At 37.8% G+C, this 27787-nt stretch overlaps 3 protein-coding genes and 1 non-coding gene across 6 annotated transcripts in view; 1 reads left to right on the forward strand and 3 right to left on the reverse strand.

The window, feature by feature from the left end:
- The window catches only part of LOC149071617 (rho guanine nucleotide exchange factor 28-like), a 270366-nt gene extending 260818 nt beyond the window's left edge, over window positions 1–9548 (reverse strand). For 2 of the 3 annotated variants that reach the window (XM_089247791.1, XM_089247789.1), the window contains exon 1: window positions 9384–9548. The gene's annotated coding sequence lies outside the window, so the exon portion shown is untranslated. The remainder of the gene's footprint in view (window positions 1–9383) is intronic. The other variant, XM_089247792.1, reaches the window with a different exon arrangement.
- A 1853-nt stretch (window positions 9549–11401) lies between these two features.
- On the reverse strand, window positions 11402–11473 carry TRNAA-GGC (transfer RNA alanine (anticodon GGC)). The gene has a single exon. It is a non-coding gene; the product is annotated as a tRNA-Ala (tRNA).
- Window positions 11474–12716: 1243 nt separating this feature from the next.
- LOC149071620 (integrator complex subunit 15-like) lies at window positions 12717–14126 on the forward strand. Its single transcript, XM_089247745.1, has one exon. The coding sequence runs from the start codon at window positions 13025–13027 to the stop codon at window positions 14087–14089; it is 1065 nt and encodes a 354-aa protein (XP_089103871.1). The 5' UTR covers window positions 12717–13024; the 3' UTR covers window positions 14090–14126.
- Window positions 14127–15604: 1478 nt separating this feature from the next.
- Prosalpha3 (proteasome alpha3 subunit) lies at window positions 15605–27478 on the reverse strand. The gene is made up of 8 exons (XM_089247810.1): window positions 27394–27478; window positions 23056–23098; window positions 22584–22746; window positions 20029–20106; window positions 19662–19750; window positions 18654–18784; window positions 16057–16180; window positions 15605–15859 (listed from the first exon to the last, which is right to left on the reverse strand). Exons 1-8 carry the CDS (start codon window positions 27394–27396, stop codon window positions 15705–15707), a joined length of 786 nt encoding a protein of 261 aa, XP_089103936.1. The 5' UTR covers window positions 27397–27478; the 3' UTR covers window positions 15605–15704.
- Between the last annotated feature and the right edge of the window lie 309 nt (window positions 27479–27787).

The following is a 27787-nucleotide window of genomic DNA, read 5'->3' on the forward strand; positions in this document are numbered from 1 at the left end:
CTAGCAAGTTTGCCACATTTTGAACCACAGCATCCTATTTCGTTTCTTCTAATTTTGGCGTAGAATCTTCCTGGTTGGCTCATAAATATCGCATGGTGATTGGATGTGGGGCATAGAAATCGCTAATTCTGAGCCCGATCGTTTCTTTTCCGCGCAACAATGATAGCAGTTGATCCACAAGAGCAGTGGAATATTTTCCCTGAATATTCTGAGGGAAAATGGACTATTTGCTGTCGTCACGAGCAACGTGCGGAGGCCTTCTATTGCCAAGAGGTGTCGGTTCAGCACGCAAGTACCAGAGTAGTAATTCCCCGAGGAGTGCTCTGCGGAAAAAGGGGGTCGACAGTGCAGTGATGGGTGATATTCCCCCTAGCCCAGGGGTGTTGGCCACGTGGGCCAAATCTGGTCCTCGGAGCTGTTGATCGTGGCCCGCCGACCGTTTTTAGAAAATGATTGAAAACATTATAGACGTTTAATTCTAGAATTAATGAAAGAAACAATTTTTCAAAATTAGTGAAAAAAAAACTGTTTAATCAATGAGAGAATAATTTCGTAATTTGTGACAGAAATTATTCTATGATTAATAAACGGATAATTGCATAATTATTGAAATTATTTTAAAAAATGATTCAAGGAAATAATTTCAAAGTAATTGATTTAAACAATAGAAAAATCATTTAATGTGATTTCAGATTAAAATAAATCATAACCAATTTAATTCATCAAACTTTTCCAGAATTGGTGAAAAAAATAATTTCAGAATGCATAAAAATTTTCAGTTATTTTTGCCTCAACACAACTCGGGGCCGCATTTGGCTTCTTTTATTAAGATGTTACTGTAAATTGCATGAGTGAGCCTTTACAAAATAATCTGGATTCTCCTTGCAATTATAAATACCTCAGCATGAGTTGATGGCCCGCGGTATCTAAAAGGTTGAAGGCCCGTGCCATTATCCAAGACAACAAATCTTAGGTATGAAGCTGTGGAACATGAAATAATTCCAAGGTGACTCATTTTTTATCACTGCCCTCATTCGGGACTGCTAAACGTCCCGCATATACAGGATTGGGTTATAACAGTATTTCTCGAAGAAATCTCTCGGTGTATCTGCAAGTTTCAATTCAAAAAATTATGACTCTTATTCCTTTGAAAATTATTTCCTTAAACTCGAACATTTTCATGCATCTCAGTGCCTGAAGAATTGAAGAAAAAAATCAGGAGCCAGTCAAATTTCTTAGGAGATAAAGTTATTTGTAAACATTTATTTATTTGTAAAGTGTATTTATAAAAAAATACTTAAATGAGTCTTTTTTTCCCCGCCTTTTCCAAGATATAGTGACCCTCTTTCGGTGTTAGTCGATGCGCAGATATAAATCCTGTTATCCTTAGACTTCTCTATTTAGTGATCATGCATAGAAAAGGGACCAATACCTATTTTTTAGTCACCTGGTGCCTGGAAATTTCCTCGATCCCGATCGTGAGATATTTTGTTTATATTAAGATATTTAAACCAAGTTTTAGTGTCAAATTCTTGTACATGGCGTGCCTTCTGTGACCCCCCTCCCCCACTCCAGCGCTATACAGGGGAAACATGAAGAAAACAATATCAGGCGAATTTTTTATATACGGGATTCAAGAGCTTAAGCAGGTGGGGAGGTCCCCCAAAGCAGAATGTTTAACATTATTCTGCAACGAGCCCTCACCTGAATGAAAATGTTCCACAGGAAAAAAAGCACACAACAGTGTTTTCTATACTTCTTAACCCCTTGTCTTACAAGTTTTTGGCAACAAATTCGGATTAATCTATTTGACGAATCGGAGATAAATCTGGTAACCTTGTCCTACACCTAACTGCACATTAGAAAAATGGGAAAGAAAAAATAGAAAAGGGAAATACAGTCTAATAAAGTATACGGTAGATTTCTCTTTTCATATCAGGGCCGTAATTAGGCTGGGGCAACCGGGACACTGCCTCAGGACCCCAAGCCGAATAAAGGGCCCCAAAAAATTACTTATTTTGCATAACAACCATTTCAAGAAGGGCCCCAAAGGAAAATTCCTCCCCGGGGCCCGAAAAGGCGCACTACCAAAGCTTCCTATTAGTATCTAGGAAGCTTTGACACTACGGCCCTGTTTCATATGGTTACAATAAATCTTCGCGATGATATGAGGAGAGAGGAAAGAAAACAAAGAGCTGAATTGAATTTATTCCACTGGCGTTCGGGCAAAATATTTCGTGTGATCGTAAAGGGGTTAATTTTCCCTGAAAACTGTTCTGCAGAAACACTCTCGACACACTGATTTCGGCATATTCTACTTTTGGGGGGGGGAGACCATACGATGAAATGTATATTCGTTTATTATGGAGAGTGCTCGGACCCCCCCCCCCCCCCATCGCCCCGTTAAAATGATTGGGCCTCAAATTCTCCGAGGCTTGGTTTCTATGCTGTCATTGTGGGTGTATTCAGGTTAGTTAGAGCATTAGTGCTTCGTGCCCTAAAAAGTTTGGGTTCCACGGCACCTGAGTAACACTTGGTCTTCTTGTAAATTATCATTATTATTCGCGCGTGAGTAACGTACAACATGCAAACGATTATCATAAAATAAATCCGTTTCGTAAACAAACTCGGTTTCCAGAGCACTGGATTCTTACCTCTCAATCACGACGCTGTAAAGTAGCGCACATGCGACACACCTGACGTTAAAGCGTACAGGACACCGTCATAATCTATTCACCTATACGCCAGCAGCTACTCCACTGGTACGAAACATCAGTGACAGTCACGGCTTCATAATTAGAAACTGCATGTGTGGAAAGAAGGGCGGAGAAGAGGAGAAAAAAAAGCTAAAAACAAGATAGAATCAGCAAACACAATTTTTTTCCCCTTCAAATTACGCGCCACGGCATGCATTTGAGTAATAGGGAACGTAAAAAGTAGAGGGGTGGGTGGGTTTATACGAGTTGTCTAAATAAAATTTACAGCTGTTTTAGCTTTTACGCCACTAGCCGGAAGTTTATGTAGATGTCTGGATCGACGTGCTTGAACCCTCCAAAATATATTCGCGGAGGGTAAAAACAACCCATTTCGTCACATCTGAGGTGTCGCCAATGGAAATTTGGAAGAGTGATCTAAAGCAGCAATTAGAAACACTTCATCAGCAATCAGTACCGTGGTTAAAGCATAAGCTTTGCCCAACGAAGGTTGTGGGTTCGATATTCCCTCAAAAACCCACTCAGAATTTTATTTTAACTGGACAGACAGGAATGTTTATGAGGTGCATGTGCGGTGTAGAAGTGGTGATCCCCAACCGGCTTTTATACCTTGCGGCATATTCTAAAGCCGGATCTTCACCGAAGCTTCAAACAGCGGAAAAACCGGTATTGAGGTGTAGCTAGCACACAGTTCGGGCTATTTTAATAATCTATTTTATGCAGCTCAGAATCACGTGGCGCGGTGGGTTCGGATCCGACTTCACAGGGATGTGAAACATTTGAGTGAAATACGGCAGGAAAAAATTGCTTTTGAAAATAATTCAGTAAAGCTACTTGTAGAATTCCCCACAAGCTTACAGCTCGGAGATTTACAGGGTGGTAACTATCGACCGCCCAATAATTTTTTACAGGCGTGATTTCTTGTGTAAAACTAATACAGAAAAGTGTTTTTTGTTTTAGGATCGGACGAATGTTGAGGGAGTTATAACGTTTTGAAATTTTAAGACGCGTCATTTTTCTAACAGTCAGTTACGCGTGAAACACTGAACAAAAGTAAAATTCTCCCTTAGCGAGGCGAGATTACCACTTTTCGAAATTAACTGAACTATTCAATCCCGTTAGAAGTCAAGTTCGATCATCTTTTACGAATGGCGCTTTTTCCTCTTCGTGAAGAGCAATGTAAACCTTATAACGTAATAAAAATTCGTCCCCACTTCATTCGCAAATATATCACCAGATTTGTGAAGTGTTAGCCAAATGAGATCTACATGAAAAATTGTTGAACGAAATCAACACATTTTAGCCAAAATGAGGCAATTTGATCTTAGTCACTGTTAAGTGAAATCTCTTGATGGAAGGTGCATAAAAGTTGTAAGTGATAACTTCCTTTGTCAATGAATTTCTTCTTTTTCTTGAACTTATTTCTAAAGATATAACTCATTCTTTTTTTCTTTAATCTTTACAGGTTTTAAAAAACCTTTCCTAAAGAACCTTTGATCAACAAAACGAAATTTCTCAGAACTGTGTACAGAGGATATTTGATTAAAAAAAAATACAAACTGTCATAATATAAACAAATATTGTGTAAAAAATAGTTTTGCTTTGATATTTCATGTAATAAGAAAAAGATTTTGGTTAATATTATAAACAAAATTTACATAAGCCTAATATATATTTCTCCATTTTATAAAGAAAAATTCTTGATTAATCTCTGCCTTTTGCATATTTAGGAGAACATTCTGCAAATACTCTCATTCCTCGAGAACCCCAAAATAGAATGTTTCACTTTTTTTTGCAACGAGTCTTCAGCTGACTGGAAATGTTCTGCAGTACAAATTTCTTAAGGAGTGAATATGAGCCAATCTCCTTGTTAAAAAAAGTCTTGCCACAGAGAGCAACAGGCCTACAGATATTTAAATATTTCACTTCAGTTATAGTTCCAAAAATAGACAGCAGATGGCAGCACTATAACGAGCATTACAAAGGAACAAAACTGCAGATTGGTTCACAACACATACATAGCAGGTACCAATTCATTAGAAGTTCCGCAGTGGGATATGGATGAGATCCATATGTGGTTTAGTAGAATTTGTTTTCCAACTTTGAGGTGCAAATGTGCGCCTGAACTCCATTTGAAAAAGTTTCTATGCTCAGAGAAGGTAGACATTCCCCCCCCCCTCTCCAAAGCAGAACTCTTTGTATTGTTCTACAATGAGCTCAGCTACATGAAAATGTTTTGCGTTAAAATTCTCAATCTTTTTAAACTTTCCTTAAAACTCTTCCTGCAATTGTCCTGCAGCTGCAGTGCACGTTCTGTGATGTACATCACAGTTTTTTGGCATATTGGGCTTGGGCGAAGCATTTACTATCTTTACTTCAAAATATGAAAAACAGATGGCAGCACTAGCAAGATGAAACAAGCCCATCTCTGACAACATAAATATGTTAGGGTGACACATATCAGCCTATATACACACAACACGTTCCTGCATGTACTAGTTCATTAGAAATTCCCCAGAAGAATGTTGACGAGGTGCATGTATGGTAAAGTAGTAGTAAAAGTAGCATTGGGTGTTCTGCAACGTTATGACTGTTTTGAATTCCAAAAAGTCAATTCCTCGCAATATATAATAACAAAAAAATTATCTGTATCATCATTGGCTTCTATACATTTTCAGGTTATAAAAAGCAGGGTTTCTCAAATCAGAAAAAAAAAAAAATGAGTCAGCCAAATTTCTCAAGAGCAAATAATTTCTTTCTCAAGAAAAATTATCTAAAATATATATATATAGAGAGAGAGCTACAAAATTTTTTCCAAACTTTTTTGACAGTTGGTTAACCAGTATCAGTGCCAATTCCCAGATTTAAAAAAAAAAATCTATACTTTGTTGCGTTATGAAACGTTTTGCTGGGGAAGAAAACGTGTCATACAAATAAAAGGGAAAATTGAGAATTTTCCAAGGTGACCATATGACCTGTTTTTTCTCGACATTCCCATATTTACTTGTAAGTTTGGCCCTTCTGACTTTTTACAAAAATTATCCTGTTTATTACCATATTTTCAACAAAGCCTACTTGAATTATTTCTGAACTCAAGCCAGCTTTGACTATGAACATAGACTGAGATAGACCTGGAAGTCTCGGGGGAGCACGATGATGTCAATTCATATATACATTAGATCAGTGGATTCACCTTTGACACTGGGGGGGGGGGGGTCCCTGTATCTCCGACCCGACCATGACTATGAATATCCATCTCACATATTTGTCATGTTAAATGATTTTTTTTCCATGGAATTCATTTCAACGTCTTCACATCTGAGCCAAAACTAGTTTAAAAAAAATTTTCTTTTGATTGATTAGTGTTTATTGTACTTTAAAATGCTGTTAAAGAAGAAAAAAAATTTCCATTGAATAATTTGGGGGGGGAGAGAATCTTTATTACAATTATTTGAGTCAGGTACACACGTGTCCCTCAGGTCTTAAAAAAAAAATTATTAAAACCATTTAAAACTGTTAAAAATGCAGTACAAATGCTTGTACCTATGACGCGAAGGCAGGTTTATCCACGGAATTTGCAGTAGCACTTCATTTCTCACATCAGTATTTGTTGTTTTTTTGCAGATTTAGCAAGGACTTGGAAAGCGCCAGATTCCATGGCAACTTTAATTATTAACATGGCGCCACTTTAAAATTTCACATGAATTATAGTCTGAGGCAGTTGTGGATCTAGAGCTCACTCTTGGGAGAGGCAAATTTTCAAATTGTTGTAAATAGGGTGACCATACGTCCCACATTTTCCAGGACAGTTCTGGTTTTCTGGTTTTTTTTTGTCGACTGCTTTGAAAAAAAATCCTCAACTTTTTCTGTTTTTTAGTTGGAAGTCTTCTTGAATTTTTTATTTAATCAAAAATATTGATACAAAAAATTTTCAATGGATTTATAGAATGCAATATTTCATAATCACTTTTCCCATCGGGCTCCCCCGCCCCTGTCTGAGGACAACAGAGTATTCTAATTCAGATGGCAGCACCAGCGATAACACAAACACAACTCTGACAACATAACGAGTTAGCGCCATGTATACATAGCACTAGTTCCAAAATGTATGATTCATTAAAAATTCCACAGAGGAATGAGTACAAGGTGAATGCATAGTTAAACAGTAATGGCTAGTAGAACCACCCGCACATGCTGAAGTCTGAGATTTTTGGTAAGCCCCACACCAATATTTTTCACAGGCCTCTCCCATCCATGAGAGACACGATACTCATGTAGGCTAACATTAATACCATTAATTCATTCCATCTAATGAAATTTATCATTCATATTTCTCCCTCATCCAAAAAAAAAACCTTTTTCAACAACAACCTTTCAGGTGATATAGTTTTTAAAAATATACACACATAAGCTTGATACACATAAGCACGGGTAGAATGATCGGGTCCACACATAGGCTTAATGTCTGAAGTCGAGACGCTTCATGAAGTGGCCACCAACTGATCAGTCCATTGCAATCATTATCTGCCCCCCCCCCTTCCATATTCTGCAGCAGGACCTTCAACCGCTATGTTGGTCGAGTGGTCATAGTGAAAGACTCACATCAAGAGGAGTCGGGTCCGAACCTCCCATCACCACAGTGGTGGTCCCCAAAGCAGAATGTTTAGCACTGTTCTGAGACGAGCCCTCAGCTGACTGGAAATGTTCTGCTGTAAAAATCCCTATACATGTAATAGTATTTACTTGCACTTTTTCTTAAAATTCTTGCAAATTGTTCTGCAATGTACATCGCAGATTTTGGCACATTCTGCTTTGGGGGTGGTGGTTGGCTGAAGTCAGTTACTGTGTTTCCCAAACTTTGAGGTGCAAATGCGTGCTGATCTCCCCGTTAAAAGTCTCGCCACAGAGAGCAACAGGCCTACACAATTAATCATTACACTTCACTCATGGTTAGAAAAATTGACGGCAGATGGTAGTGAAAATGGTAGCAGCACTACACAAACAAACTTCACATTAGGTACACTTCATTAGAAATTCTGTAGAGGAAAGTATATGAGGTACATGTACGGTTAAGTAATAATAGTAGCAGAACCTAAAAAAGAAGACATTTTGATAATGAGTAAATCAATCACCAGGTAATTCTAGTCAGGCGAGGACCTCCTGCAAAATCACTTTGCTCAGCAACTACGAGGGGCACAACTAGCAGTGCTGTCTTAATGCATGAGGTCTACATCGAAATAATAAGATCTGCTACTATGATTTTCGAGACTAAACTTATATAAATTGGTAGATAGACAAGTACTTCCACCCAGAATATCACTTTGCCCAGGGGGCTCGTGATGCTGTTAAAACGGCCCTGGTAACTGGGAGGAGGAAGAGCAGGAGGGTCTGATGCTTCGAGCGCTGGACTAGAGTAGAAGCCCAGAATTCATCATTCAAGTGCTCCCAATATATCATACAGGGCTTCAAATGTGTGTGCTCGCCCAGGCTGCCAAAGCATCTAGTTGCTGCACTGTGGCAACTGTGTATGATGGACCTGTGAGCAGCTACAGCACTTCCCCCCCCCCCATAGTCAAGGGTAGAACAGTTATTCAACACTGGCTTCTCGCCTATGCCAATAATACAATAAGTCAACTGAACCAAAGGCGGCGATTACTCTCATTGCCCTTCCTCGGTATTCAACTAAGGATGCAGTTAGAATGGCTGTGGTTCTATCACTAGAGCTGTCACAAGTAAATAAAAGAATAGATAGAATAGAAAGAATAGATAAAAGATAGATAGAACTTGGTTCAGCTATAATTAGTGGTACAGTGGTAAGATGCTCGTCTATCACCATAAAGGTTGCTGTCAGGTTCGCAGTTCGATCCTGGACAGACAACATAGATAACAAGTTTTTTTTCCCTAAACAGACCTTAGGACCATTGATAGATGGCATCTTCATTTTCGATCCGACTCAATTGGTAGTAAATTGCGTAAGGTGATATGACCAGAGTTGGTGCGCAGTAAAGTAGTAACTGCCATCATTGATGTTGAGGGAAATGTACGTCTGTTCATGGCAAGAAAATATTGGGGGAGTGTGAGGTAAGCTCAATATTTCAAAGACTTTGGGAAAAATTGGATGAGGAAGAGGTCGGGCTCCGTACAAGTTTAAGGATGGTTTGAATAATGTAGGACAGTATTCAAACCATAATTTAACATAGGGCCTCTTTGTCTGACACAGACAGAGCCAAAGGCCCCCTGGGCTATGCCATAGATCACCCAAGGGTGGGGCTGACAAGGCTTCAGCATGGGGCCCACTAGATGATTATCATTTCCTGTTTTTCCACACAATAAATTCACTACAGAGGGCACCCCGCCAAATACACTGGGGGGGGGGGCTGCAAGATGTGAAGGCCATGGCCGCTGGATATGTCTTTCACTTTTATTTGTTTTGGTCTGAAGAAGCACACCCCCTATAGCAATTTCTTACGGGGGGGGGGGGGGGGGCTGGAGATGAACAGGTCTTACTAACTTTGTTAATTACACAATTTTCTCTAAATTTTCATTCATTCCCCAACAATTAGCGGAGTGAGACTCTTTTGTAATAATGATAGTTGCCCAATAATAATTAACTTTGGCTAACGTTTGTTGGAATGTTATAAAATAACTGAAATTTTAACAGCCACTCACCACTGAATTATTCCGTCGAGACAGCTAGAAAGAGAAAACTTATATTACGATGGAATAGACATCTCCGGGGTTAATTTATTATAAATAATTAAAATATTAAGCTTCGGCGTAAAATTTTAAAATAAAAAAACGAGTAAAAACTGAGCCATCATCACACACCGACAGTAAAGAGAAAAAAAACAAACTTGAAACACAACAATACGTATCAAGAATGGACTATCTTAGCCAATCAGGCACGTGAGAAAGTTTATTATTGTGTGACGTCATCAGACAACAACAACAGGATTGGTTCAACGATCCCAGATTGAACAGGTGCCTCTGTCGTCACGAAGCGCCCATCTCAGACATAATTTACAAACAAATCGGATAAATAGGAGAAAAATCGTTACAAAAAATAACGTTTACGTTTTCAAATTCATTTTCGATTTTAAATATACGATTTCATTTTTTCGTTAATTGATTCTTGTGACAAGTTGTTTTATTTGCTGAACTTTGGCAACGTTTGATTTTTTTAAGATTCCGCCGCCTTAAGCCGGGTTTTCCCAAAGCGCTTTGGGTTTTCCTAGGAATAGGTTTGTTGCTCAGCGTGAACCGAATTAGACTATTTCGCGCCGAGAGAAACGTGTTCTTAATCACGCTACGTGTTTGTGTTTTCCTAACGAGGCGCATCAGATCAAGGCGGCTATATAAAGTATATGGCTTTGGCATCAGCTACTCTGTCGTCTGCATGCTCCGGTTTGAAGGGAAGGAAAAGAAAACACACAAGGAGTGAAGAGAATATCGGCAAAACCGCGGCGCACGACGCATTTGACTCCTTCAGAAGCAGTCGGCCAATCACGCCCGACGTAAAGCGCTGTCGTGAGGCGTATTGAGCTCTGTAGGAAAACAGTCATGCTGTTTTTCTTACTGGTGAGTGGACGGCGTGTCGCGCTGGGCAAATCACGTTGCGCGCGACACAGGAAACCTGCTCCTAGGAAAACCCGGCTTTTCTTTTCCTTCCCTTCAAACCGGAGCATGCAGACGACAGAGTAGCTGATGCCAGAGCCATATACTTTATATAGTCGCCCTGATCTGATGCGTCTCGCTAGGAAAACACGTAGCGTGATTATGTAGCACGTTTCTGTCGGCACGAAATAGCCTAATTCGGTTCACGCAGCGCAACAAACCTATTCCTAGAAGCAGGTTTCCTGTGCCGCGCGCAACTTGATTTGCCCAGCGCGACACGCCGTCCACTCACCAATAAGAAAAGCAGCATGACTGTTTTCCTACAGAGCGCAATACGCCTCCCGACAGCGCTTTACGTCGGGCGTGATTTGCCAACTGCTTCTGAAGGAGTCAAATGTGTCGTGCGCCGCGCGTTTTTCCGATGTTCTCTTTCCCTTCCCTTCAAACCGGAGCATGCATACGCACTGAGCTATAAGGAAAGCTCAGCGTGCATACGACAGAGTAGCTGATGCCATGTATTAGATGAAATAATTTACACAGAAGAAGCTGTAGTTTTTGCTGCATTGCATCCAGCTGGGACCGGCTGATGCCAATGCCAAATACTGTAATATAGCCGCCCTGATCTGATGCGCCAAGCTAGGAAAACACAAACGCGTAGCGTGATTATGAAACACGTTTCTATCGACGCGCAATGACCCAATTCGGCTCACAAAAACTGCTCCTAGGAAAACCCGACTTTCGGGTAAGGCCATAGGATTCATAGGTGGAGATAGACTTGGAAGTCTGGGGGGGGGGGGGGTATGATGATGATGATGTCAATTCATATATACATTTATACATTAGATCAGTCGACTGCACCTTTGACCCCCCCCCCCCCGTATCTCTGCCCATGGCAGGATTACACTATAAAACAAAAGTTTTTTTTTCACAAAAGTTCTTTCATAAAACTTGAATAATATATGACATGAATGTTGCTCTCCACTTGTTAATACAAGATATACAGAAGACTGGATGTTGTGAAGATATTTATTATTTCAGATTTTAATTTTTTAAGGAAGGAAAAAACTCATCTCTGCCTCTACCGGGAGTCGAACCCGGGTCCCTCGATTGCCGGACGAGTGCTCTGACCGCTAAGCTACAGAGGCAGAGATGAGTTTTTTCCTTCCTTAAAAAATTAACATCTGAAATAATAAATATCTTCACAACATCCAGTCTTCTGTATATCTTGTATTAACAAGTGGAGAGCGACATTCATGTCATATATATAGCCCTCTGGTGGCTCGTCGTCCATGAGCTATTAGCTGATCGGTTTCACCGTCCATTGCACGGTTCCGTTCGGCATATATACGCTCTAGCGAAGGGAAATCTCTATCTCCTCTGTAGCTTAGCGGTCAGAGCACTCGTCCGGCAATCGAGGGACCCGGGTTCGACTCCCGGTAGAGGCAGAGATGAGTTTTTTCCTTCCTTAAAAAATTAACATCTGAAATAATAAATATCTTCACAACATCCAGTCTTCTGTATATCTTGTATTAATAAGTGGAGAGCGACATTCATGTCATATATATAGCCCTCTGGTGGCTCGTCGTCCATGAGCTATTAGCTGATCGGTTTCACCGTCCATTGCACGGTTCCGTTCGGCATATATACGCTCTAGCGAAGGGTAATCTCTATCTCCTCTGTAGCTTAGCGGTCAGAGCACTCGTCCGGCAATCGAGGGACCCGGGTTCGACTCCCGGTAGAGGCAGAGATGAGTTTTTTCCTTCCTTAAAAAATTAACATCTGAAATAATAAATATCTTCACAACATCCAGTCTCCTGTATATCTTGTATTGAATAATTTAACCAATTATCGGTTATATTCGAGAAAATTCAACCGATAGCCTTATTGGTTGAATTTTTTAAGTTTTATAAATAGAATTTTATGAAAGTTTTATAGTGTAAGGCCGGGATTACACTATAAAAGTTTGTTATAGTGTAAGTCATTTTATAAAACTTGAAAAATACTACCAATAAAATTATCGGTTGCTTTTTTCTAGAATGTAACCAATAATCTTATTGGTGGCATTTTTCGAGTTTTATAAACGTACTTTTATCAAACTTTTATAGAGTAATCCCAGCCTAATTCGAGTGAAAAAAATTGCGGAAATTTTCTTCTTGAGCAGGTGCCTCTGTCGTAACGAAGCAAAAATTTGACACCATTTTCAAATAATTCGTATAAATAGGATAAAAATCGTTAAGCGTTATTTTCAGCAGTTCAAATCGACTTTTAATCTTAAATATACGATTTTATTCGTTTTGTAACCAGTTCACGGGTTTGTTTTCTTTATTCACCTAAAGTTGGCAACGTGATTTTTGTTTATAATTCCGCCGGGTAAATCGAATGGGAAGTTATATTATTTTTCCTGAACAGGTGCCTCTGTCGTGTCTGTCCTCTTAAAGCGAAAATCTCAGACATAACTTCCAAATAATTCAGATAAATAAAAGAAAAATCGTTTTTACGATTTTAAACCAACTCTTAGTCCGAAATGCGATTTTATTTGTTTTTTGTAACTGATTCCCGCGATTGTTTTTCTTTTTATTTACGAAATTTTGGCAACAGTCGATTTTTGTTTTGAATTCTGCCCGGTAAATCGAATGAGCGTGAATTTTTTTTAAATTCTATGCTAGATGTAGGTTTCGTTTTGGCTGTGGCGGAAGATGGAAGGATTGAAAAGTCACTTGAAATCGATCAGCTTCCCGGAAGTCGTCGCGGAAGCCCTTCAGCAGGTACAAAAACTTTGGATTCCTTTTCGTTTCTGTTCCCAAATGACGGAAATCGTAGAGCTGTGCCGGGAATTTGTGTTCTTCGAGGTACCCCAGCACGGACAGAAACCAATAGGGCACATCAAAGAGCTTCAGATACTATACGAAATATGCAAATATTTCGAGGATGCCGAGTGCGAAGATGACATTTTCATTTTGCTCTTCCCTCTTAGACTCCAGGATAAGAGACTGCGTCTATTGAACAAACTGGTTTCCTTATCCATCGCTTTGGAGAACAGGAAAATCCTAAGATGTATAGGAAAATGGATGCAGCTTTCTGGGTGCTCTTCAGAGCATTCGGTATCGTTAACCAATGGTGTTCTTAAAGAACTGTTCCTATCCAATACCTACAAATCTGACCAAGTCAGGGTTCTACCAAACTATTCGGATATATTCTGTGCTAGTCTAGCGGCATCCATACTTGCCATTTATGTATCGAACGCACCCCCAGATCATGTCCTGGAAGTCATATTGGAGTGGTTGAAAGTGAAACCGTCGATTTGTTTCGCACCGTTCTGTGTGGTCCCACCAACAATTTGTAAGTCCTTCGTTGGCTTCCAGTGTCCGCTGCCACAGCTCGTATATTGGTGTATCCTTCACCCGTGCCAACCTTCTTCAGACTTGGCTAGGTATGTTTATTCCGAGTTGCACGTTATTTGCCTGAATCTTTTAGCGAATGCCTCAAAGTCATTTGACACCAGCAGGTATGAAGCTCTACCTATTGAGAAAATCGAGCATATAGTTTCAGTGTTGAAGTCATCAGAAGGGTCCGGTGATATGATGTTGTCCGTTGAGAGACTCGCTCAAGTCATGGAAGCAGGACTGAATGGATTTGGGATTAGCCATCACAAGGGAAGACTCGGGAAACTGTTCGTGTATTGTATTGATTTGCCATATCATCAGCTTTTGAAAATAGTCCTACAGAAATGGAGCTATGAAATTGATGTAAGAAATCGTTGAGGCACGTTTCTGTTGTCTCGTATTTAGTCTTTCAAATAAATGCTATGGAACTTGAATGTTGAAATATGCAACAATAGTTTCAGTAAGAACTATCCATATTTGAGATTGGGTTGTGGCACAATAATATTAAAGACTTGTGTATTAGGCGGGAATTACACTATAAATGTTTAATGAAAATTCTTTTATAAAACTAGAAAAATGTAACATAAGTTTATCGGTTACATTTGAGCAAACGCAGTCTAGGGGTTAAAAACAAAAGCAACTGTTGCTTTCATTTGTAACCCCCAGACTGCGCAAATAGTCGGATAAAAGGTGCTCTTAAAATGGCTGTATAAAAAAAAAAAGTTCAGTTGTCTTTTGTGAAAGATACTATTCAAACTCTCATACAGTGGTACCTCATCTAACAAAGATAACTTGTTCTAGAATCATTGATCATTTTCTGCACACGAGGGCTAATTAGACTGGGACCTACAATTTATTGCAGATTCCGAATAGCAGGCTTGTTTTTTATACTCATCGAGAGGGTGGTGCTCTAACCCCCTCGATGGGGGGAACTCCCTGCGGTAGCAGATTTTTGCTGTGGTCAAGTCGCCGTTTTTTGTTGTACCCCTGTGTCAGGAAAGTTTTCTGACAAGGACGAACTGGGTATCGAACTCGCGACACCTCTAAACATTCTTTGGTAAGGATCCAGGTAAAATTCTGGTTCCATCCAGAAACTAAGAAAACAGGATTCAAACAAACTTGACGCTGGTGCCTTGTGGCAAAATCCATTGTAAAAATTTGGAAAAGTGACGCCATGAAGAGAGTGCGTGTAGCCATCCTTTCTGTTTTTGAATCTGGTTACCCTACTGTAACTACCAATTAGCAAGTTCCGGTTTGCGACTCTCCTGAGGCCAACAAAAATTTACATGTTAAATTGTAATATTCATAGAGATAATTGAATTCGAAAATGAGAGAAAAGTTGCGAAAGAACACCTCAAACAACACTCCTGTCCCGCATTTATGCTCTTCTTCCCATATTTTTTTTCAAATGTTTCTGTTTTGAATTCAAATATCTCAGCAAATGTTGCAGGATAACCTAAATTGACATATTTTTTTTGCCCTTGGGAGACAGGGCAACAACTTTCTAATTGGAAGTTAGAAAGACAGGAGGACCATATAAAAATTTTGATTTTAATACACTGTATTTTCACTCTCAAAATTGGTACATAGTGATTTTTGAACATATATTTTGAGCATTTTTTAAATTAGAATCATACCTCTACAATGAATGGTTGATGAGATAAACACTGGATTAAGACTCACAAGAAATACCCTGTGTAATTTCAGTCCTTTCAGTTTATATTCACCAATGACAAAACATTTTTAATCGTAATGAAGCAAATTTGGTTTTGATTTATGATGAATTAAAGATTATAAAGATTCACATTACAAATTTACTTCATATACACCACCTTTACATCATTATTGGCAGAATTAAATAACATGGTCGCCAACACAGCAAAAACTCCCATCTATCAGCAAAACTTTTGTTTAATAGCATGGTGATTGTTTGAGAAAAAAAAAAGTACATGTTTTAAAATAAACAGTATATAGAAAACGAACATAACAAAAGTTAACTCTTAGCCTTCTCCCGTTCTTTTTCTTTCTTAGCAGCCTCGTTCTTCGCTTCTTGCTCCTCGTATTCTTTGATCAGTTTTTCAACATCATCAGCCTGTAACACCCTGATCTTTGTCTTATCATTGACCCTTGTCAATGTTGCCATCTCCACTAATAAACATAGTAAAAAAAAAAGTGTTATTTTAGATTACCACACATTTTCCTATTTTATTCAGCGAAAAATTTGAGAACACAAAACTAATGAACACCTCAAATTACATAAAACTAGTGTAATTCCGGCTTTCTCTGTGTTCAATTTCCTCCCAGAAAGTTACTAGATTGAAACTGTAAGACAAATTTTGACTTACGCTTGTCTGCCGTTAGCTTCGTAGCATCCAGAGTCTTGCTAAGGACCTTCACTGCCAAAGCTAAAGCATCAGCCAAAGTTGTTTCCCCTTCCTTATACTCTTGTTTCAGCATGGACACTGCAGCCTACAAATTTATAAGTTAATTGAGTATTTAATAGATAAAACAATATTACTCTTCAGAAGCATTGAAAACATTTTGCACACATACACAAATAAAATGATCGAGTGACATTACAGAAAAAGAACTCATTGCCAATCTAGATCAGGATATACCCATAGGATTCATCTTACAACTCAGAATATTCAGTAATGCAACTGAAAAACCTCCTGATAATACCAACCACTCTCATTGGTGAAACACTGGGAAGTAAATCAACGTGTACCAATAAGGACTATTTCAACACTGTTATATGTACACAAGGGTGAATCAAAAAGTATAGGAAACATTTTTTTTTCGAAACTACTTTTGGCATGGGGGGTGGCAAAGTTGTCTTGGGTGTATTAGTTTGCATAATTTTTTTTAATGAAATCCATTCATATCTTCCGATGCCCCAAGCGTCCCAAAAATAGTTAAAAATTTACACTTTTCTAAAAATGTATTAAAAATTGTAAATTAATGAAAAATGTTTATAAATTTTGCAGAGTATTAAAGTATAAATTTATAAATCATAATTTTATAATATGTGAAATAAAAATTTAAAAATCAAAGCAATAAATCATAAATTTTATAAAAATTGAACTTATATTAACGGCTTTTTTACATTTATTAATTTGAAGATTCACATATTTCTAAATGTTGTAATGCTTTTTTGGTATTAAAAATGTTTGATATGGATTCTTGATTTTATCCTATTCAATATGAAGCTGTGTCTCTTCTCCACACAAACTTTCTGACGCCTTAGACATTAGGCGAATGCATCTATCAACTGCTTGTGTATAGTATGAATATATATTTTCACCATTCCTTCCAACTTTTACTATGCTAAATAATTTTATACATTTAATAATAAACGATTTTTCATTCTCTGCCAATACTATTTTCCCTGTGAAATCGATTATTTAATTTATTTTTTATTCAAAATTTACATAAAAATTGATTTTTGGCAAATATTTAAGTGTCTTGGAGCACCGGAAGAAATTAATTGAAGTTGAAAAAATTTTGCATTTATACTAGTATGCTTAAAAGATAACTTTTGCACCCCAAGCTGCTTCTTTTATACACATTTCCATTTTTCAATCCACCCTAATGTACACGTCACCTAGAAGGTATATTTCGCTGGCCCCGATCGCACATCTAATTAAAAAGTACAAGAGACTGTTTAACATCTATCTCAAAGTACAGAGTGCACAGGAAAGTCCCTTAATCCTGGAATAACTCATTGCTCTTTGAAGCATGTTTCAAGTTATAAAAAGTATTCAAACAATGTACAGACCTAATACATCATTCAGTTATTAAAATTAAAAAAAAAACTAACTTTTCATTCGGTCACTGTTCTAAAAAATTCAATTATAAAGTTGTTGCAGTTTCTCTCCTCAGGCAAAAAAAAAAAAAAAAAAAAATCCATGCCTCTAAATGCAATATTTGCTCAGATACAGTGAAACATTAGTTACTTACCCCAACCCGGCGTATGTCATACGCCATACGGGGGTACAGTGAAACATATATAAAACAGAACGTCAAGAGACTGAAATACTATGTTTTATTAAAGGTGCAGTTCAAAGCACACTAATCATTAAACACTAAAATTTGATTCTGTTTGAGACTGGTTTCACTGTATTTGAATTTAAAAATTACTCAAATACAGTGAATATTTGCAAAGTAAAGCACATCGTCACCTTATAATGAAAACCTCATCCAAAAATTTTCAATTTTACAAGAGCAAAAAAAAAAAGATGGGACATCCCATCGAATAACATATGAAAGGTATTCATTTTATCTATAGGGGGGAGCAGATCGTTGAAATTTTTTTTCTAAAAGCTGTGGTAGGTGGGAATATGAAGCGCAAGATGAGTTTGTCCATTAGTTTGAAAAATTATTTCCTTCAATTTCACAGATTTTCAAATGCAAATATCTAGGCTAATATGGCTCTTACAAATATGGATTTTTTTTAGCCTCAGGAAAGACAGGGCAACAACTTTCTAATTGGGTCTTTAAGATCAATGAAATAAAAAGTTGATTTTTTTAAATTATAACTTTACAACTCCTTGCAATATAAATGACATATCTGAAGTCTACACGTTATTTGTATACTTTTCCACTTGGAAGTATGCTTATAGAATCAACGGTTCTACAGTTATTCCAGAATAGGGACTTTCCCATGTACCCTGTATAGTAAAAGCCAGCTCAAGAAATTTTCTGTGAAGAAACTTTCCTTATAAGGATTACATTTTCGCTCCAATGTGATATAATGCCAAATTTTTTTTTTAATGGGTGGTGACGTGAACTGTAGGTTTGATTGCATTTCATTTACAATAGTAAATCGTTAAAAGACTAAAAAAAATATGTAGAGAGAAAAATTTCATTCAAAGTATCTCAACGGCTGAACAATTCCATTGAAATAGTTTACAAAATGCTAAGATAGGAAAATACTGCTTACAGCACTGTTATTTCCAATACAGGTAGCTTTCCATCCACTGTAGTTACCACTCGGATCGGATTGGTACAATTGGAATCCATAATGCTTGTCCCATCCAATATACAGGATCGAAACTCCAAAGGGACGTTTGCCTAGGTAATGAAATCAAGACTATGTAAGCAAATGGCAATAAGTTTGAAATATATATTTCAACAACAAAATTTAATGCACAAAACAGTCGTCTTACGATCATTCAGTATAAAAAATGGTTAAAAGATTGAATCCCGGTTCTGGCATGGTATGTTTATAACTAACTTTAGTTATTTTCTTGGACATGTCACAGATTTCTTGGGAGGAAACAGTATCATTGCATATACAGCAGACTCCTAATTATCAATTCCGGGGTCTGATCAAACTTTTTTTTATAGGGTCCTGTTTTTTGTGAAAACATTGTATTTGTGAAAAAGAACCATAATTTTGTGAAAAATAAAAAAATCTCACTAATTTAGTAAAAAAAATGAAATTTTGAATCTATGGTTTGGTTTATTTGTATTTTGTGAAGGGTCCAGAAAACGGGCCAAAATTTCAGCTAAGCACACTCCTTCAATTGATTAGGGTAGTGGTTCTCAACCTTTGAAAGCCTGCAGTCTAGTTGATTTCTTTTATGTAAGTGGGAGGGCCGGTCATATACACGCCTAATGGGTGTAAATGAATTGTGAGCTATTCACGGCCCGGAGGTTGAGAAACACTAGATTAGGGTTCACCCTCCTCTGCAAAGCTGAGTTTTTTGCATTAAAAAAAACTTTCAGGAACAAAACAAAATAATGAAAAAAAACCTTCACCCCTTAGAAAAACCTGTGTACACAAGATGCCAATCACTATTATTGAGGAACCATCATGAACTTGCAAAGATGAAGATGCTCTGATTTCAATAGTTCTTCTTTAATCGACGAAGAATTTATTAGCTTCTAAATGTTAAATTCTACTTATGGCCAAGTGCAATTAATCTTGAGAGCATATCAAGCTTACCTCCAAACTGAGTATATGCCTGCTTCAAGTCACACAGCCAGCTGACCAAGCGTTCACAAGGTATAGATTCGTTGTACTGAAGCAGATACCTATTTGGAAAAAAAGGGGATAAGCATTTTTAACAATGCGTTGCAGCAAAGATATTTGAAGACAGCAATCAGAAACGAAAACCAGTTATATGGGTATTTGTGAAAAATAATTGTCATAGAGCAAATCCAAATAACATAAAGCATGCAATAACAAATCCAAGAATCATGCATAAAATTTTTTGTTATAGACCTATTCATGTCTATTGCAAGCAGGTTTGATGCATATGACTGTGCTTAAAAGATGCTGTATAAATTTAAAAAAATTAAGCATATCATACCTCTGAGCAATCTGTCTCAGTTCATTTGTGAGGACGTTCGCATCAGATGTTATACCAGCAACACTGCAGGCCAAATCACTATAAATCAGACAAACATTTAGCCAATAAAAAAAAATAAATTCTACAAACTCACAGCTTTATCAAACGTGTCGTCACAAAACCGAGAAGTTTATGATAGAAACAAAATATTCATTTATGTAACAAAAACTGCACTGAATTTTTTTTCATGTAGACTATCTGAAGTTGCAAAAAAGAAAGCGCCTCTCTACAGTGTCAAGGGTCTTTAGACAAAATTATATTCTTCCTCCACCTGGCTGGTATCAACTCAAAATTCACAAAATTACTCTCAAAAACAAAATTTTCAGTTTCAAAATGGTTCAAAATCCTAGCCATAAGGCAGTTCGTCAAGGAAAAAATAGCACAGAGATTTGCAGTTTGGAGGAGGACAATTGGTGCTTTATTATACATGTAGGACCTTGATTAAATGAGTCTCTTTCAAATTAGGCACATGGTTGACCAGTTCAAGTATAACTTTAATTGGTGTAGAGCTGAGACTAATATACAAGGAAATCATTCATAGTAACTGATATATACAGCGGGTCCTGCTTATTTAATTTTAAAAAAATTTATTAAAAACTTATTGAACGGGAAATCTTGGGCTTGAGAAATAGTTTTTAGCCAATACATTAATCCATACTAAACTGAGCGCAACTCTGGCCCACCAGGTTCAAGTTAGTAAAGGAACATGTCTAGCTTTTTTTTCCTCCACCTTTTTTCCCAGTGTGCAAACTAGTTGCGACTGCAGTGTTGCAGCTTTCCCCTAATATATGATTCGGGTAGCATGACACAAGTCTGATGCTCATACATTAGGCCCAGAGGTTATCAAAATTTTTCATCTGTGGGGGGGCCCCCCTTTCAATAATCAATGCTTTCCGTAGCTCTCCAGAGCAGTTTAACAAATGAATGCTTCAAAAAACTGCTTCTCCACGACATCTCCAGACAAAGGTTGGCAGCGCACAGTTTAGAACCCCTGCATTAGGTAGATTTTCATGTCACACTGACTGCTACTACTTAACCCTTTCCAGTATGGTGTCCCCATAGTGAGACCATCTGTTTACATTGTTTTCTATGGGTTTCGGGAAAATATCTCCCTGTGAAAGGATTCAATTAGTGTGGAGCCTTCTTTAAAATCTATTCCCACACACATCTGTCACAGCTTGTCTCCGTTTCGTGTCAGGTGGAAAAAAATATATTCTTCCCTCTACTACACTTATTAGCAGTGGAGGAAAGAATATTTTTTTGAATTGACACGAGACTAGCCTTGACAAACGTGTGTGTGTGAATAGACCTTTACACATACATTTCCCCTGAATGAATGAATGCCAGAACTTTGCCACTGGACTTATCCCATTGCCGAGATCTCTTCCAGCCCAACATCGTGGCAGAGTCTGGAACACTTTATTTTGTATCAAAAAAAAAAAAAAAAAAAAAATACAACTTACAAAATTTTTACAACATATTTTCTCCGGACAATTGGGAACTGTCGCGATTAACAAATTTTGTGATGATTACAGACGAGATGGGAGTTGGAGAAAAGTTTCAGGATTTAGTTAAGACGGATGAATGTACACATATTAGGATGGAGGTATGTTTTAAAAGCTACATTTCTCCTAAGGATTCAGTAAATCAAGGTTCTTCTGCAAATGGTTCCAAGACAAACTTGAAGAGCATCTTAAAAATCATTTAAAACGCTCATGGAAATTACTAGCATTATACATTTTGTAAAATTTATACCCTTTAATATTACAGTGTTTTTGTTTTTTATGAACAGAAATAGAAAGATTGTGACTAAAAATTCATCTACTAAAAGAATAGAGAAGTTCATGGACATGCTTTGAAAGGACAAGTTCAGTCAACATGGCTATAGCATGTTTCTAATTCTTTTGTCATGCTTTGCATTACCATGTTCAACACTCATGATTTTACTATCAAAAGCAATAGTCATTATGTGTCACAACTTCTTGGATCAATATGTTCATATGCGTATTCACATACATTTACTAATACCAATAAGGAGAGGCCCAACCATACATGCGTCGTTATGCAAGGTAGAGAAAGGTAAAAAAAATGTCTTTGTTCGACACTAACTGCAAAATGCTTCAGGACACTGCTTGCTGGAGTAAACAAATGCCAGGCTCCTGTAATTAAAATATAAAGAAAACACACTTGGTGGGGATAAAAAAATTTTGGGGGAATGTCTAATAGGTTCAGTACGTTTAGCTGTAAAACTATCCCTTTTCTATTCACCTCTTTTGTTTGTTTTTTGTTTATTTGACACCTTCCTCTGCTACCCATTTCAAAATATTTGAAAGTTCCCTGTTGTCTGCTAGATGTATCTTCATATCCTGTAATTATTCTATGGCCTTATGGTATTGAGAGCCATAAAAACCATTGCTTCCCTTGAGGCACGAAGACGATACCTGATTTCAGACATCGTTGGACACACTACCTTTAATTCATATTATGAAACTTTCAACAAAAAGAATGCATCTTACTCATGGATTTTGTATATCTTCTCAGCACTGAAGACTTCATCCAATAATTTATTAGTGTTTCGTCTTTCAGCAGCCAACACAATGCCATCTGATGCTAGGATACCTAAGCAGGTTCCAGCATGCCCAATAGCTTCCATGGCATATTCGACTTGGTAAAGCCGGCCTGATGAGGTAAGGGAAAGAAAAACAAAAAAGCAAGATTCAATATTCTTTAGTGAGACAGTTCGGGATAATATCAACATCTTCAATGATGTGAAGTCAGTGGTTACTCGAGCGCCAGAAGAACTGAGAATTCTTGCATCACACTGACTTTAATTCTAATCAGTGATCAAGATTTTTCATGCAAGATGGAAAAATAAATGTCAATTGTTCAATGTTAAAAGAAAAAAAAACTAAACTAGTGGCGAAAAAGTACAATAGTAAAACAATTAAAAAAATCCAACAGATGTAAGATTTTTTCCTTGGTACTCACCCTCCGGCGAAAATATTGTAGTCCTAGAATCATATCTTCGAGCCTATAATGGAAATATATTCAAATATTAAATCAAGTTCATAAAAGTGGTATATTATAAACAAGTTATATAGGCTTATTAGTAATATTTTTCTACATGAATGAGTAATTTAACAATTAAAAAATGCATGTATAGTGTCACAAACAGTTCCCGGGTTAGGCCACGTGTCTACAGCATTTTTCATCCTGATGTTTCGCCCACATTTGTGGTAAACATCTTCTGAGTTAAACACACATAGGTTTCTGAGACAAGCGAGAAAGGCATCGTAAATCTAGTGTCGTCAAGTTGTCCTTTATATAAAGTTCTCAGGCTTGATCAGCTGCAGAAAAGCTGTATTGGCTGGTTTGAGTGAATGTGTAATGCCCTGATTGGCTGTGTGTTTGGGTAATTTTCTCTTTGTTTTTCGTCAGCGGCACATGTCGTCCCTCTGTGCCACTGAAGTAATGGAACTCATGTGGGATACACCTTCATCGTCTCCCACTTTCAATTTATGTTATTGCGCTTGAATATTTCAATCACTTCTCTGTGAAGTTGAGCATAGTAGTGCACTTTGGATTATATTACCTCAGTATTTTCAAATATAACTTCATGTCTGGTTTTCCACATGTTTTGCAATGACTCACCTTTTTATTTTCCCCAGGCGGTAGCTTCTCTGTTCCTTAACTCCCATAACAGTAATTCTTTTGTTGTCCAGATGTACATCTTTGCACGCGAATATTTCTGTTATGAGAGTCAAGGAACACTGAAAAAGCTGCTGCCTGGGAAGAAAGGAAAGGTCAGCCATTGCAGAACACATGTGGGAAATCAAACATGAAATTTAAAAGTACTGAGGTAATACCTCAGAGGTGTACTATGCTCGCCTAATACGCATTTGAAATATTTAAGCCCAAAAAACATAATCGAAAGAATATGATAAAGGTCCATCCTCCCCATCATGGGTGGGATGCACCTTCCCCGTCTTGGTTATTCTAGTCCAACACAATGTTCAGTAGTAAAAACACCATCCAAGATGAAAAAATTAATATAATGAATAATTTCCAAGACCCTGGCAAATGTACACTGTTTGTCTCGGTCAAGTGTGGATCTAAAGGGGACGGGGGTGATTCTCCCCTCCCAAGAGCCCGAATAATATGGGTCAAATTTGTCTGTCCTGTAAAATATAAGATGACACTCATGAAGTCATTTCTCCGACACGCACTCGATCTGCTTGTCTTCACTCCATTCAAATCTGAAGATAATTGCCTTGGCTTAATTTAAATCAAAGATGCCTGCCTCTGCTCCATTCGCAACTGAAAATACCTACATCGGCTTCATTCCAATCTGGAGATGCTTGTACATGCTCGATTCGCAGATAAAGCTGGGTTTTCCCAGAAGCAGGTTTTCTGTGTGGCACGAAATGTTAATCGCTAAGGACAACATGCCCTCCACTCACAAACAGGAGACAGTATGGGTGTTCTATAGAATGCAACACACCTTTCACCAGCACTCAAAGCCAGGCATGATTTGCCGACTGCCTCAGGAGTCCACACCACATTCTACCCCATCTCCTTTTCATTTTGGTTGTGTTTTCTTTTCTTCCCAAGTTTTGTACGTCCCTATGCAGATGACAAAACAGCTGACTCAACATGCAAAGAAACACTCAAATACAAAGTATGATAAAGTTGAACATTTCTGCCAAAGCGAAATGAAATGGCTTTGGAGACTTTTTAAAAGGGAGATTGGCTCGCATTCACGCCTTGAAGTTGGGAACCACAGAAAACCAACTTCAGCCAACCACCACTACAATGACGGTAGGGTTCAAACCCGGAACCTCGCGACGCGATTCGTCACTATGACCACTCGACCACCACAGCGGCCCTATTTGGTTCATGTGGTGAAAAGCATTTGCTCCCAGGAAAACCCCACTTTAGATGTCTGCCTTCGCTTCATTTGCAGCTGAAGATATCTGCTTTGGCTTCATTTGAATCTGTATGGGAACAGATGCAGTATGGTCCGCCACGACTTTGGCAACTTTTTTCTCGCGATAAGTCGCCAAGACCGTCATAATGCTTCTCTGGGTTGCCATATTTTTTAACACTTTTCCGGTTTCGTTGGGTGATACTAGATGGCGCTGGCTTCACCAAACACAGGGGTGGGAAGTGACTAAGTCCACTTTGGAGCAGCAAGATTCAGGATTTGGAGCAGCAAAATTCAGGATTCGGAGCAGTTTTGGAGCAGCAAATATGGGATTCAGAGCAGTTTTGGAGCAGCAAATATGGGATTCGGAGCAGATATTTATAAATTGGAACAGTGAAATTAACAAGAATATTTTCGTTAACCCTCAACCCTTTTCAAAATAAAACTGCACTGTCTTTTGATATCAAACATCTTTTCGTCAGCTTGATTTTTGTTTTTGGTGTTTTAGGCTTTTGACACCTTGTTTGAAAGAGCAGCGGTCATAAAATTTTTTGCACCCACCTATTTAAGATGATTTTTGCTTACTGAGGGCACTATTTGCTGCCTTGTACAGCAGCACTTCAAATGAGCTAAAACATTTTTATAAGTTTTCAATTTTTTTATACTTGAAAACATTTTGTTGCAAAATGGGAGAGAATTTCGAAAGAATCAACACGATGTTTGGCGATTCAGCACTCATTATCTGGCGAGATTGGCGATCTGACACTCGTTATTTGGCGATATTGACGATTTAACGCTCGTTATTCGCCAAAGTTTCTAAACTAACATTCGTAATTCGGCGGACATGCGCTTTTTACTCCCGGAATGAAATTTTTTTTCACGAAACATCGGGATTTAACACAATAACGATCGACTACAGTAATTTCTGTTGCTTCCAGTGGCGACTTTTTTTTTTAAACGGAAACACTCGCATTTGCACTTTGACGCTGAAAGACATTGCAAACCATCTTCAGTTCGACGATCGCAGATAATATCGGGGTTTCACAATGGAAAGCCCGATGAGGGGCCGATAATTTAAGGCGGTAGTTTAGATATAGTGGAATAAAACACGCTCTTCTCGGAAAGAATCGTTTCGTAGCTAGCTGGAGCAAAAAAATTTTTTCGTCCTTTCCGAAATTCCGGGTATACTGAAGCAAAATTCGCTATTTTGCGCAGAAAAATACGAAAATACGCTATTGGAGCAGGATGGCGCAAGATATTAGTTTTGGCGCAGAGTTACCACCCCTGCAAACAGGATTTTTCTTTTGTTCACCGCGTTTTTTCAAAAATTCTAAACAGCCGTTGTTCTATTTCCAGCACGTCTCTCTCTCTCTCTGATTATTATTCCTCCCTTCTGTAGCTTACATCATTTGGATTATTATCTACTGCTCAGGTTGTATCATACCGTTTTATTATTTCGTTGTATTTATTAGTTATTCATCCATTGCCATGCCTTCTGTTTTATCGGTTTATTATTTAAAATGAACTTACAGAATTTTTCATGCCCGGATCCGTTTATTTAAAAAAAAGGGTCCGGGTTTTAGTTTTAATACATAGAATATTTATGCCCGGAATTCCTTATGCCCTGATCTTTCTATTATTAAAAAATGGGCCAGGTGTAATTTTTTTAACTGATATTTTTTTCTATTTTTATGCTTGGTAGTTTCTATGTTTTGCACGTTTTTTTTTTTTCGGCATCCGTAGTGTCTGACGGCCTTGGCGACTCTTCGTCGGGCCATCAGACATGTGTGGCGCCAAATAATCGCCAAGTGGCGGACCATACGACAGCTGTTCCCACCCTGCCTTCACTCCATTTAGAGCTGAATATGCTGACCATGTTTGCCTTCGCTCACAAGAGGATCGGGGGGGGGGGTGGAATGATTGCCTCTCCCAAGAGCTGAATATTTTGGGAACATTTGCCTGTCCCTTAAAATACTGAATGATTCAACGAACTTACACAATTCGTCCCCATCAGACAAATCGTCCTGAAACCGTACTGGGCCTAAGCGAGAAAAGGCTACCAAGTGAAGTCACTTCATTCTAGCTCACTTGTCTCAGGAACGCTGGTTATTAAAATACCTGTAATTCTTTACTAGGTATATATAATTAAACTTTTCAACGTTCTTATGTAATAGGTATTTTACTCGCCATAACACGTTAGTGACTTACTTCACCGGCTCAGAAATCCACTGTCAAATAGATCAGATTGCAATGGTTTCCCCGGTCATGTTAAATCATGAAACTACAGTGTCTAATAACTATGATCTAAATTGAACATGATACTTTTAAAATCCAATAAAAATGTTAAAACACGTTGAATTTCTAGGAGGAGGATAATAAACAATAAAGAAGTTTCTACTTACCATTTCAAAAAAGAAATCACAGACAAAACTTTGCTTAGTCACTGAAAAGCGGTGTAAACAGTTCTGTTCTGGAGGCTCCAGGAAAAAGAATGAAGGAGCACAACAGGAACAGTTATCTCAAGAGAGAGAAAAAAATAATTAGTGGTCAATCATCACGAAAAAAACTTCAAATTAGACGAATTTATTGGAATAGAGGAAAAAATAAACCATTTTATAGAAATAATAATGAGCTTCAAATATGAAAATTAATTTTTTTGAATGACTCCATCAAAATTAAAAGAGAAATTCAACACTAAATAAAATACAGGAATTCTTTTTAGTAGGCTCATTTAATTAAACTAAATAAATTAATGTATTTTCCTTCTCCTTCATAGAGAAATAATCACAAAAAATT

The sequence above is a fragment of the Pholcus phalangioides genome, unplaced genomic scaffold (genome assembly GCF_987345545.1).
Source record: "Pholcus phalangioides strain wild (caught in Gottingen) unplaced genomic scaffold, Ppha-v1.0 ptg000018l_1, whole genome shotgun sequence".
NCBI classification, from domain to species: Eukaryota; Metazoa; Arthropoda; class Arachnida; order Araneae; family Pholcidae; genus Pholcus; species Pholcus phalangioides.

Bases quoted from the DNA above. Each gene is read 5' to 3' on its own strand.
- LOC149071620 (XM_089247745.1), top strand. From the start codon at position 13,025: ATGGAAGGATTGAAAAGTCACTTGAAATCGATCAGCTTCCCGGAAGTC.
- Prosalpha3 (XM_089247810.1), bottom strand. The intron at 20,107-22,583 runs GTAAGATGCATT...TCTGATTTATAG, and splicing joins AAGATATACAAAATCCATGA to TGATTTGGCCTGCAGTGTTG. The intron at 18,785-19,661 runs GTAAGCTTGATA...TTCATTACCTAG, and splicing joins GGCATATACTCAGTTTGGAG to GCAAACGTCCCTTTGGAGTT.